We start from the raw sequence: 14,193 nt of genomic DNA, 5'->3' as shown, positions 1-14,193 counted from the left end.
AAACTGTAATCGGTATGTAAAAGAAAAAAAAACTTTTAAATAAACAAAAACAATTTAAAAAGTAAAAAATAACTTATATGACCATGAATGGTTGAAGTAAATGTAATACACACACACACACACACACACACACACACAAATACTATTCAGTAATTAAAGAAGATATTATCATTTGTAACAACATGTCAAATGAGATAAATGACAAGTATCATTTGATCTTACTCATAGGTGGAATCCAAGGAAATTTATTATGCATAAAGAAATAGAAAAGTGGTCAACAGAAGCTGATAAGAATAATAACAAGAGTTTGAGAAAGGTTGATAACCGTATACTAAGCTAAAATTAAATGGAGGTAGTAAGTTCTGGTGTGACCCTACATACTAGAGTAACTATAGTCACTATGTTATAGTGATTATATATTTACTTTATCTTGTTTGCTGTACAATTTGTGATAAAATGTTTAAAATCTGGTTTCTTAGAAAATTTTAAATATATTAAAATATTATTAACTGTACTTATCAAACCATATAATTGATGACCAAAACATTTTAATAGATGTATTTAATATAAAGAATAGAGAAATTATTATCCAAATACTTATACTCTTACTAGTGGAGAAGATACTCCACTTACAAATAAAGTGAATTGACTTGCATAATATGCATAATGTGACTCAATTTTTTAACACGATACAAAATTGTGGAACAACGATTTTGAATTCCACTTCTTATGAAGAATGTATGTTTGTAAAAGATTTGTTTTCTTCATTTATAAGAGATGCTATTATTCATATTTGTTTTATAGATTGAATGACATGCTATGAATAAAGTGTTTGTATATGAGTACCACAAAATAGCAACTATCTTCTTTTCTTTCACAAAATCAAAAAAAGCACTGCTTTAATTAATTTGTGCTTTAATGGATATTCATTTTGAGGAAATGACCTTAAATAGACTAACACAGAGAATGCTGGTAGTGTCCTTACTCTGAAAAAATTCAAATGTGCTTTTGAAGATTTAAAGTCATCACTTTTTGTTTGTTTGTTTGTTTTGGTAGATAGGTATATTTAATGGTAGTGTTGCCATCAAGAATACCAAGCAATGCTGGGGCTGGGATTCATTGGTAGAGTGCTCACTCAGTATGCCTAAGACTCTTAAGTTTGACAGAATTAAACAAACAATACAAGCCTCAATATAACAGTAAATTATAATTCACAAGATTATTGATTCATTTATACTATGGATTTTAGTTATTATGCTGTCTTTCCTAAAACTGTCCTAAGCTATTAAGCATGGTATTTAAATTTAATAATGCTCATTGACTAATAGTTCCAGCGGTTTCACAACACTGTTTTATTATTAACAGAATTTCTCAAGATAAAACGTGTTGAGTGATTAGAGACTATTGAAATATCATCTAATGAGCTGAAAGTCTATTTTAAGATTATCATTTTAATCACATAAGATGAGATATAAGTTATCACTGATATAGCTGAAAGATTAAAATAAACTACACTTCCATACTGAAAACAGTAGTTAGGAAACTAACCTTTACAATGCATATGGATATAAGCTAGGAATGATACCACCTTTCAATGTTGAAGCAAGATATTTTCACAAATACATACTTTCTATAAAATTAAAGTCTCTCTATCCTTTCATTATGTTTTTCTCTTATCCCCATATTTAAGTTAATAATATGATTTGAAGTTGTCAAATATTGTGAGTTTTTTTTTTAAGATGTATTTATTTATTACATATACATGTGTTCTGCCTACATTCCAGAAGAGGGCACCAGATTGAATTGTAGATAGTTGTGAGCCACCATGTGGTTGCTGGGAATTGAACTCAGGACCTCTGGAAGAGCAGTCAGTGCTCTTAACCTCTGAGCCATCTCTCCAGCCCGAAGTTGTTAAATATTAAGCCTGTGAATATCTTGGAAATGTCAGTTCTGTGGATAACTTGAAAAAATCAGGAAAGATATATGCTAAATGTTTAAGGGGAATACATCTGAGCAACAATAGTATTTAATTTTTCTTCATGTAATTTAAAAATTGATGTAAAATTGAAGACAATTCTATTTTATACAAAAAATTCAGACATACTAGAAATATTTTAATTCCTATTTATTATACCATATATTAATATATATTTTATAAATTATATTATACATAATATTTACATGACGAATTAAACATGTAGCTTATGTTTATGGAATGTAGTATATCAGCTTCCATATATTTATAATCTATGATATATAAATATACTATAAATAAAAATAGGCAACCTTTTGATCTCATGACCTTATTTCCTCAAAGTTTCTTCAGATTAGTGTTTAGCATAATCTTAGTTTTCACTTGATAAGCTAATGAATATTTTCTTTTCAAATATGTTCATTTTGAATATTTTTATTTTGCTTTAAATTTACTATCCTTATAAAAATACTATGCCATCAAATATTCAAGGGCATTTGGTAATTTTTTTCTAGAAGGAGTTTTCCAGTCTTAACAGACATGTTTAACTAGCTACAAAAACAGACTTAAAAGAGACACTTTGGAAATTTATTTGTATCTGTTGGCATACATCATAAATAAATAGACACAGAAAACATTTTAAAGAAACAAGACTTTTTAGATTAAATACAAATCAAGATTTTACAAATTAAGAACATGTTAGATCATCATAAGTTTAATATTATTTCAGCTATCTCTGTCATCTTTGGCAGGTTCCTTACGCTCATTTGTGGACTGGACTTGATATCTATAAAAGTGGCTTTATTAAAAAACACAGTATCTACATAAGTTAGCCATCAAGATGATGTTATCCCGAATGTGGGTGCTTCTAAATCCAATTATTTTTATCTTAGTAATTAAAAGAAAAATTTGGAAACAGAAACACAAAGAAAAAAGTTCAATGGCTGTAACAATGATCAATCATCAATAGGTGACAACTGTCAGAAGTTGAAAGGGGCAAGTGTGGTGATATATTGTTTATGATCCAATAAAGCTTGCCTGCGGATCAAAATGCAAAGCTAGCCAGAGCCAGAGCCTAGGCAGTGGTGGGGCACACCTTTAACTACAGCAGCCATACTATTTAGCCACAGAAGCTGGGTGGTTGTCGTGTATGCCTTTGGTACCAGCATTAGAGAAATATATAAAACAGGATCAGGGTCTCTGTGCAGGCAATTATTCTCCAGGGTTTCAGAACTGGCTGATGGGTGATATCCTTTTGTATGTTTTGAATATATGTTTCTCTTATTGGTTGATGAATAATGCTGTTTAAGCCAATGGACAGGCAGGATTTAGCCAGGCAGGAAATCCAAACAGGAAGCAGGATTTAACCAGGCAGGAAATCCAAACAGGAAGTAGGGGAAGTCAGGGAGATGCCATGTAGTTACAGGGAAGGTAGGATGCTCAGGCATTCTCTGGTAAGCCAAGACTACATGGAGATACACAGATGAATAGAAATGGGTTAATAATTTATACAGAGCTAGCCAATAAGAAGCCTGAGCCATCGGCCAAACAGTTTATAATTAAAATAAACCTCTATGTGTTTATTTGGTTTAAAAGGGATGCTACCGTACTGGGTGGGACAGAAACTTCCGTCTACAGCTGGCAATTAGTTTCAAGCCAAGTTGAGGACAGGATTACCCCAGCCTTGGTAGGAGTAGATTTCTCTGGTGGCTTGGCTGCTTGCTTTTCTGAATTTCTGCTTGAATCCCAATATGAGTCTCAGGGTTTTTATTATTCATGATGCAGGCAAGGAAAGATTTTTTTCATAACTAATAGAAGATATTGACCTTAATGACACCTTGGTTTCAGACTACTAATCTCCAGAACCGTGAGAGAATAAACTCTGACTTGTTTAAGCCATTTTATTTTTGATAATTTTCTACAGAAGCCTGAGGAAACTAATGCTTTGCAATTTTCCATTACCTTATCTGTATTCTTACATTTCACTCAGTCATTGAGAGGGGCAAATGGCAGTGAACATGGAATATATATTATAGAAACCATTATTGCTGGTTACTACATTTCTAAGTGGAATAATCATTTTGGCTCTATTTATTCTTGTAGTGAGGAACTGGGAATGGTAAAGTACTTTAAGAGATTTATAATTTCATATAATTATATCTACATTAATATACTAATAGTGTTTCAATTACAGAAAAATATTACAACTAAATTATATTATGTGTGCTTTGTTATAAAATATTTGGGAAAATTTTCAATCGTTATCTAAACCATATAGATCATACTCCAGTCTCAGGAATTGAGGAAATAATTCATTTTCTTCTCCTTTATTTTCTGATTACTACAAATAACAAATGAAAACACCCAAAGTGATAGGTTTAGAAAGATATAATAAACAGTGCCAGAGTAAGGTACATATAGTCCAAGCACTAAAATGATAAATTTTGCATTTTGCCAAGAAACTTCCTGATTTAACTTGTATGTTTCAAGAGACAAGATCAAATATTGCATAATTAGATTATGTCAATGGCTTTTAACAATTTCAAATTGAATTATTTATTACCTAAGGCTTCTTAGATGTAGATAAAAAGATTGAAAAGAATCTTGTTTGATATTTACTTAAAAATCCGTTTCAAATAGCTTCTTGAAATTTCTATGAAATGGCCCTAAAAACAGCTTTTTTTCTGCATTGTCATGTTTTCATTTATTTGCTGTGTGAAATACAAAGAAAAAGCACATTGGTCTCACATAAGAAAAATTCATTTTCTGTAGCTAAAGAACTACTGCCATTACCACTTTAATATCCCAATTATATCTACATTTGGGCTTTCAAATTGAGCATCTTATCATCAAAGTTAATTTCCTGGATAAATTAATGATCCTTCCATTCTCTGACAATGACTATGTTTATGTCAAAACTATATATCTAGGTATACAGTTGAAGAGTATTTCTCTACCTGAAAATTATAAATAATGAACACACACAAGCTAGTGAGTGATTAGGCATGTTTCTAGACATAATAGGTTTTTGGGTTTCCTACCAAACACAATTTCAAGATGACAGAACAAAATCACCAGTGTGCTTCTTTACACTGCAAAGGACATAAGAAGATAGCATCATTAAGCTCTCATTAAATTTATTTTCAATAGCCTAAGGAGATCTGGTTCAGGTCTTTTGACCATGTATTTGCCCAACAGACTTGAATACAATGTCCTCTCCAAAATGAAATTATTTACTTCATCTCTGTTAGGCAGTAAATAGTTGCGGAGTCACTGAGCTGCAAAAATAGATAAAATGTATGGCACAGAAACAAGGCAGATTTTAAGTAATAGTTATTATCCTATGACTTTAAGAAGTCCAAGTAAAATTTTGATTTCACAGTTATTCCTAGAAGAAAAGTGTAACAACATGTATTTCCCACCTTCCTAAACACCAAACCTAGCCTTCAATTTTATCACTAAGCCTTATTTAGTTAGCTTTTGTAATTTTAAGAATAGTAAGATAATAAAAGGACAAAAGCATGTGATCTCATGAGGATAAACTTAGAAGCATTTGGCAAGGCCTATTAGTTCAGCTTTTTCTTGACATATAAGTACATGTCAGAGCCCTCTGGGACAACAGAATCTACCTACATGCCTTCAGAGTAGGTAGATCAAATAATTATTTTATTTACATGCTTTAGGGGAGAGATATAGGAACTCAGGCAGTGACAATCTTCTGAAGTTTTCTGTTTCCTTCAGTTGAAAATACTCAGTGTGCCAAGATGGCATATGTTAGCATATCATATTCTAAACCCCCAGCTGATGTCTATTGCATTCATTTCATCTTTTCTTTTGTTGTTGTTGTTGCTTATACGACATCAAGCACAATGAATTTGTCAAAGCACTTAACACTCCTAATTGCATTTTCATTTAAGAAATGGAAATTTGAAGTGATTTGGTAAGATAAAAAATTTAAAACAGCATAGTGTTAGTACAAAATGAAAATAGTAAATGTTAGCTTTTCTCTCCCTTCCTCATAACTTTACTCGAGAAATAAATTCTATTTTTCCTGTCCTCAGTTTTTCTTACTGGTCAATCTACTTGGTTGTATTTTCTGACATTATTTCCATATTTAAAAAGGGTACATGACCAGATAGTCTGGAGATACAGGTGTATGTTATGCTACCAACGATCTTAGCTTTTTCATAACCTACGTTTCCATTTACATTTCTAAATATCTTAAAACCATGCTGCTATACAATTAAAAAATATAATCATTACAAATAGAATGCATGCTAACCTGGCTTGTCTTTGTGAACATCCTACTTTCATTTTGTTTACATAAACTTTATAAGTTATTCAATAAACAAATTCCAAAAACCTCCTTTACAAAGGATTGTGAAGAAAAATATCATGTAATTTATAGTTTTGATTTCAGACTCTGTCCAACTCTATTGTTTGAGGTAAACATTACATATTTACTTCTGAATTCATTCTGCTGTAACAAGGCAAGGGACCTCTTCGCTTAGTTGCTCTATAGCAGTAATAGCTATAAAAGAGAATGCTCTAAAGACCTAGAAGAACAGAGGGACTATCTAAATTCAAGAGAGATACGTGTACCCTTCCATGCTGGGAATGGGAACAATCAGCAGAAAGGAATAATAGAAGCATCCTAAGACCCTGTATATCCATCCCCAAAGGTCCTGTTGAAGTGGTTAAATGGTCTCACACCAAAATTTGCCTATCTTCTGAACTTTTGTTTCATGGTTTAATATAAATTGTTAGTCTGTCATAAGAACCATAGATAGAAGTTAGGTTCTTTCTATTTCTCATTTGGCCAAACTATAAATACATACGTTTTAACAGATGCTTCCTAATTTATTATGAAATGCAGTGAAACTAATGGAGCAGTTTATAGCCTTGATATCTTGGTAATAACCACTACATTTTGTGAATACTCTGCTTTGACCAAACGCACAAAGAGAACCAAACTAATATAGAAAAATGTTCTACTGAAAACATTAGGTTTTGTTTTTTTTAAGGCCCTGATAAGTTTTCACCTAAGTACTAATCAGGTCATGCCCAAATGCGGAAATCCCTTTCTTAAAGACACAACTGCTTTAAGGACAAATAAGCATTTTACCAAGAGCCTGTCTCTGAATTCCTAACCACATGCCAGTCTTCCCAGGTGGCTGCATTCCAGCATAACTGCAGGTGCCATTCTCATTTTCCCATATAAGTTTACAGATCTTTGGTTGTCAGACTCAGCGACATTAGTGGGCTTCCAATGGTGACACACTCCCCAGGTGTATAATGTGTACACCTTAACTAAAGATGTCCCTCTTACTCCAAATTCGAAGTTTCCTATGTTTCTTTCTGGAAAAGCAAGACACCTTTCCCTCTTCCTTGCCTCCTGCAGGAGAATACAAGACAACCTAAGTACATGAAGGATCTCTCTTCTTCTGTGACACTTAAGAAGGGAGCCCATTCAACTTTTCTGAGTCATCACTAAGTTGCTTTCTATAGATCCATAGCATCAATAACTCTTATTAAAACATATTACCTAAAAGGAAAATCCACTTCAGTGTCCATTTTGAGCACCATGCATGAAATCTTTCAGGTATAGCATGTTTTTCAAAAAAGAAACACTGAATTAAAGCATTAAATGTAGTACCTTATAAAACATGCCTATAAACATTTGTGATTCTAGAATAGTTTGCTATTTAAAAAGCTCTCTTTATCTCATCAGTTAAACTTTCTAACTGGTAGTGAAGTTTATTCTTGGGATATTTGGCATGTTTTGAGATAAGTTTTGGTTGTCACAGCTGGGGAGTTGCTACTAATATCTAGTGGTTAGAGTACATGGGTCGTTAAATATTCCATGTAACAGGCACTATTATCTGACCACAAAGAAAGTATTACTTAATCACAATTACCAATGTTATTGACCTAATAAACTGTGTTCTAGTTTTGCAAAATGTAATTGTTTCTTTTATCAGAACATACAAGATGACTATATCTATAAATCCTATATTTATTGTCTTTTTAGCATACATATGTCTGAACCTCACTTTCTTCATCTAAAATATGGGAAACATAGCAGTTCTTTCTTTATATAATTGGTATTATTAATAGCAGTCTACTAAATTTTAGAATGCTGTATGAACATAAAAGGAATAAAATACATGAAGAATGATAATTGTGATAGTAGAAATTGTTTGTTTTAAAAACTGTAGACACAACTCTAAAACTGTTTGAAGGAAACTATACAAGAAAAGAAAGATACAATTCAACTTTTTGTCTAAGCCAAAAAGATAAATTCAGTGTAATGTTTAAATTAATTATAGGAATACATATAACTAATTCATATAGATACAGATATATACCTAGTTATATATGCAATCAGAATACAGTTTTATAAAGAAACTGTTGATAAATATTTTTGAAATGTTTATTTTTTATTAGAATCATTTTTAATATCACATATTAAATAATTGATTACATTATAGCATTTTCATGTATACTTTCATTATTGATCCTTTCTGTTACTCCTTCCCCTTAACATGTCCAGCCTGTTACTTTCTTTCCTTAGTACTCATCCACTCATATTCATTACCTTCATTTTATGTGTATTTTTATTATTCTGTTTTAATGAATCTCCACTTTCCTTAAGACCGCTTTTCCTTCTTATGATCTCTCTAGTTTCACGACTTGTACCTACACAAATTTATACACTATAAAATTTAAATCTAGGATCTACTGATAAGTTAGAATATGAAGTATATGTTTCTCTGAGTCTCAGTTACTTGTGTTAATATAATAATCTCCAGATCAATTAATACCTGCACATTTAACAATTCCGTTATTTTAGCTCCATAAAATCCCATTTTGAAGTCCAGCTTTGGTGGCACATGCCTTTACTCCCATCACTCGGGAGGCAGAGGCAGGTGGAACTCTGAATTTGAGGTCACCCTGGTCTACAGAACAAGTGCCAGGATAGGCTTCAAAGCTACACAGAGAAACCCTGTCTTAAAAAAAAAAAATTCCATTCTGCACAATACTATGTTTTTGTCATCTATTTATATGCTGATGAAGATCTAGGCTTCTTGAATTTCCCTATTTAATTAAACGTATATAATTATATATGTCTGAGAGACTAAGAGGATGAAATTACTAATTGCCTTATATTCTATGCCATACCATTACACATAAACCAAGACATTCTGATCAAATATGAAACAAAGGAATGCATTATCTATTGTTTGTATGTGATGTGTAAGCATGTTCATATGTGAGCATGTGCATAGTGTATAAGTTGCTATGTTGTGGTGGACAGGGAAACCTCAATTTATGTTCCTTAGGACCTACCCACTTTTTTGAGATAGGATCTCTCACTGGCCTCACTGGGTATGCTAAGCTAAGTGGTTAATTAGCCCCAGTGACCCAATGATTACACCCTTTTTTGTTTTTATAGCAGCTTTAAATTTATGTGAGTTCTGAGAACTGAACTCAGGTATTCAAGCTTTCAATGCAATTATTTACCAAATAAGTTATGTTCCCAGTTCATAGATATTCTTTTTCAAAAAATGAAATTGTTGATAATGAGTCTTTCACTAAGGAAAATGTGTTCTTTATGAATAACACACAAAATCAAAATTCTTGTTTCAGAAGGTAAGTTATGCTGAGAAGTAATGGAAACAAATCACTCAAACTGATGGTGAGGCTAATCAAGCTTTTAACAAGGAAATAGTAATAGATAATAGATGATATTATTATATGTAGTTAGATAGTAGATGATATTATTATATGTAATAAAGTACTTATTCAACATTCAAAACAGACATCAGACTTTTTAATCATAATCCATTCTCTTTCTTTGAATGTTCATTACCTAATTGTATTTCCATATTAGCAAATTAAGAGTCTCACACAACCTCCAGATTCACTTTGTTTTCAGACTAATTATTCTCAAACTACATGAAAAATGCCATGTCAGTACTTTTTATCAAGGAGAATACCTTTGTGTACTACAATTGCTGACCAACACAAATAAAAAAGGTGTTTTGGTGTTTTATTTACTCTCTTTATTTCATCGCATTGGGATTATGACAACTGTTATCACCAGAATTTACATGGTAATCTTAAGATCATCTCCAATGGTCATTCATTTTTAAAGAACAAAATTCACCTCTAATAAACTTTACTGTTTATTGGAACTCATGGCGAAAATGTCTACTTAACAAAACAAAACCACTGCAATCATGAATGGCAAACTAACTTAGTGACATCATACTTAGAATAACTATGATAAAAGTGGCAAACTATTCTAAAGTTGTTAAACAACATGTGCAAGTTGTTGAGCTTCATACTTTGAAATTGAGATTTTCCATTTAAGCCATATTTGAATATTATAACAGTGTTTTAAAAGAATCACAAGAAAAATGCAAATTGGATCAGAAGTTTAAATGGGTTATATTAGTTCACTAAAGAAACTAGTTAGATTTTCAAACGTCATCTAACTTGATGTTGTTTCTATAGACAGAACTGGTCTTTCTCTGTAATTTGAGTAGAGAAATTGACTTCTTGTGTTTAGTGATGTAGAAACCTTTTTAAATCCCCAAATATCTTTCCCTTTAGCAAAGAGAAAATTCAGCACATATACAGTTGCTTTGTTAAGCATAGTTTCTAAAACTCCTTATAAACCATGAACAGTGATCCAACATTTACAAACTATCTTTCATTTTCACATGTATAGAAAAAGCAAAAACATGTAAAAAAAACTTAATGTATTTAAAAGTAGAATATGTTTAATTCTAAGGAAAATGAATCTGTATAATCATGAAGGAATAATGAAAATTCCATTTATTTACATTTTCTGCTTTTTAAATATTTGGAGGCGATAGGGAAGTCAACAATTTAAAATCAACTAAATACTTATTATTAGAACTAAGACAACAACGTGATTTTTATTACTTCCTTGTTGAGTAAAACACATATTAATCAGAATTATCAAGGGTTTGTTATAAATTGCAAATTTTTGTTCCCATCATTTCATATTATGATTTAGAAAGGGTGAAAATTTCAGAAGTATGCATTTTAACAAATGTCTCTATTGATTCTGATGTACACAGTCCACAGTCTGTACCTTGAAATATAATGTACCTGGAGCAGGGGTAAAACTAACACCTAAGGACAAAGTGCAAAAGAAATCTAACATTTATATTTAAAACCAATGTGATCCAATAAATTGAACTAAGGAAAAATGGCCAGATAACTTTTAGAAAAAAAATTGGGGAGTATAGCCTCACAAAACTGACCTAATACAGTTTTAAAGAGCAGATGTCAAGTGCACTGGGAAATAAAATGTGGAATACTAAAGGTTTAGTAGAACAGCTGTTCAGAAATTTGATTTCTGCGAGATGAGCAGTAAATAGGAAGTTATAGAGTCATAGCAGATATTCAGTCTAGAAATCTTAACTGAAAGAGAAGGAGATGTTCAATATAGTAACTAAAAGTAGCTTTCTGGAGAAAAGCAGAAAATAAGTATGCCTACAAGATGAAATGCAAGGTGCAAATAAGTGAAAAGAGAATCCACGTAAGCTAAAAATAGCAAGAAAACAGAGAATGGTAAACATAAGAGATTTAAATAAATATATTTAGAAATGAAGAAAAGTATCCTCCTCTGTAACAAAGAGATAAAGTAATATTTGTGCATAAGTTCAGTATGGTTTTATAATTTTGAAACTGAAGAGATTTACACTTTAAAATTTTATCTATAATTTATACAAATTTAAGACTATTTTAACTTTCTGGTGAAAATAACTCATAATATTCTTCTTAATCTCTATTATTAATTTTCATCTTAAATCTATATATTTGATATGCCAACCTATTGTGCTTTAATACAAGTGTATCATTTTTCTTTTAAACTAATCATAGCATAACATTTTAGTGTGTCTCTTTTAAGTAGTGTTTCTCCTACTAAGTAAGATTTTTGTTGTTGTAGTTTGAGACAGTGTTTCAGGGTTTCTGTGTGTAACAGCGCTGGCTGTCTTGGAACTCACTCTATAGGCCAGGCTGGCCTTGAAGTGACAGTCCCTCAGAATATTTCATCTTTCTATATTTAAGGTTGTATTTGCTACATTTGAAATTTAATTTGATACATAAACAAGCATTTACAGGTTTTCTTGTCTTACCCTACTACTAGTTGTAAGTCATTTGCTGTTTTAGGGATTATCACAAGCATCCCCTTGGCATCAAAAAAGACTTTTTGATTGTTTTGGATAACTCAAAGACAAAAGAACATTTTAACTCCATTCAACTTCCTGCCCTCCTTTTTAGCTAGTATTGTAATGAGTTTGATTTCTATATCTTTTAAACCCCACATCATTACCATTTTGCATAGAAATTAAGAATTTAGATTTATATAAATATTTACCATTTTTTGCTGCTCTTCATTCCTTTCTGCATCCCCGAAATTTCCATCTGGGATCATATTCTTCTGTTGAAAATGTCTGTGCTTGTTACAAAATCACAGCATGTTCTGTTTTTTTGTCCAAAATGTTTATATTCACTTTCAGTCTGTAGGATTATTTTTAAACAACACAATTCTGTGTTTGTAGTTATTTCCTTTCTGTAATTCCAGTTCATTTTTATGACCAGCATTCCACCACTTCGGATGGCATTGTCTTCTGGCTTGCATTGCTTTATAGTCTAGGTTTTCTTTCTTTCAAGGTATTGGTCCCATGGTTTTCAAAGCAAGGTAGCTTTCCAATGCCTCTGAAGATTTTTAATTCATCAAGCTTTTCTGGTTGATCTCAGTCAAAAGTTTGACAATCAGCATGAAGTCCATCATTATTGGAAGAACTCTGAAAACTTCATAAGTAGCCAACTATTTGGCTGAAGAGGGAAGGAAGACCATATGCTGATATTGAATGAATTTCTGGAGTTGGATAGGGGGCCATTTTAGAGATTATTAAATTTTAGACTAGATTTTGAGACAAGACAACTGACCACAGATGATTAAATGGATAAACAGATGGCATGGATGATTCAATGGAACTTGATTGGTATTAGTCATAAGCAAGGGTACAAAAGGGCATAGTGTGTATCTGTGCTTCACTTTAAAAATATTTTAAGCAGGTAATCATTCCTACCTATCACAGAGTTATTTTGAGGACAAAATGGGAACATGATATGTATTTCTCAGGAAATGATGATTGAAAATATAAATTATTAATGCAGCTATTTACTTGTTTTAAACATTCAGACTCTAAACTTGACTAAGTTGTAAAATGAGGGATCCTGTCTTAGTGAAAAGAAAAAAAACTGTATGCAATTTGCCCTAAGATTGTGGATGTCCTTTAAAATTTTACTCATATAATTAACATTCACTGGTAATTCTCATAGCACTAGAAGAAATATTAATGGTAAAGGGTCTGTGGGTAGGCAAGTTACAGGTTATAGAATACTTGAAGACATGAGAAAATTAAGTAAAATGAGACTGAGTAGGAAGGGAAGCACAAAGTTTAGGAAGCTACTCTGTGGATTCTAAATATATGATTTAAAAGATAAATCTGACTCTTAAAAATCATTTTGCCCCCTATTTTGCTATTATCACTGAATAGTAAATATAGGAGTTATATTGTAGCTGTATCAGTTGGGATTGAGCATCACATGGTCATTGGTTCAGTGGAGACTTAGGGGTAGCTCTAACTATAAACATTATAATATTTATGTAAGGTTACACAAGAAAATGGTAAAAATGCTTTATTTGGATGGCTAGAGAAATAAAGGAGCTTTTAAGTGTAAAACAATAAATCTGGGTTGTCATACAACAATTTCTAATGGAAATAATTTAGGACAGTTATGCCATCCAGACTAGCTACTGCTATGAATATACCAGGTTTATTTATTCAAGAGTTACTTCCATCTAGAATTCAGAAAGCCTAGTGCCTGTTAGTGGGTTCCTATTTCATCTCCTGAGTCTTACTACTTAAATACAAACACGATGTCAGCTAAGTAATTCTAGGCTTCTCCTTCTGAATAAGGATAGCAAATTTAAGTTAAAAGATTATAACATGGTTCAGTATTTGGCATTGTAATACGGAAACAGAATCTGAAATCCAAAAAGGACCAGCCTCTTTTTGAAGCTGGATTATAGATTTCTATAATGTAGTGTAATGGCACATTTTGGAGACACAATACACTTATTTTAGATGACGCATTTTTACATGGAA

The 14,193-nt window shown here is 31.7% G+C and overlaps 1 protein-coding gene across 6 annotated transcripts in view; it reads right to left on the bottom strand.

The window, feature by feature from the left end:
• LOC101831433 overlaps window positions 1–14,193 on the bottom strand; it is a 317,754-nt gene that overhangs the window by 187,757 nt on the left and 115,804 nt on the right. The window contains exon 1 of one of the 6 annotated variants that reach the window (XM_040744343.1): window positions 12,393–12,926. The exons of the other annotated variants lie outside the window; for them this stretch is intronic. Within the exon in view, the coding sequence (XP_040600277.1) occupies window positions 12,393–12,449 (57 nt within the window). The 5' untranslated portion in view covers window positions 12,450–12,926. Of the gene's footprint in view, window positions 1–12,392; window positions 12,927–14,193 lie in introns of those variants that run through there. 6 annotated transcript variants of the gene reach the window in all.

Source organism: Mesocricetus auratus, unplaced genomic scaffold (assembly GCF_017639785.1).
Source record: "Mesocricetus auratus isolate SY011 unplaced genomic scaffold, BCM_Maur_2.0 Super-Scaffold_100003, whole genome shotgun sequence".
Classification (NCBI taxonomy): Eukaryota; Metazoa; Chordata; class Mammalia; order Rodentia; family Cricetidae; genus Mesocricetus; species Mesocricetus auratus.
Note: the sequence above shows the minus strand (reverse complement) of the source record. Positions and strands in the feature narration are given on the sequence as shown.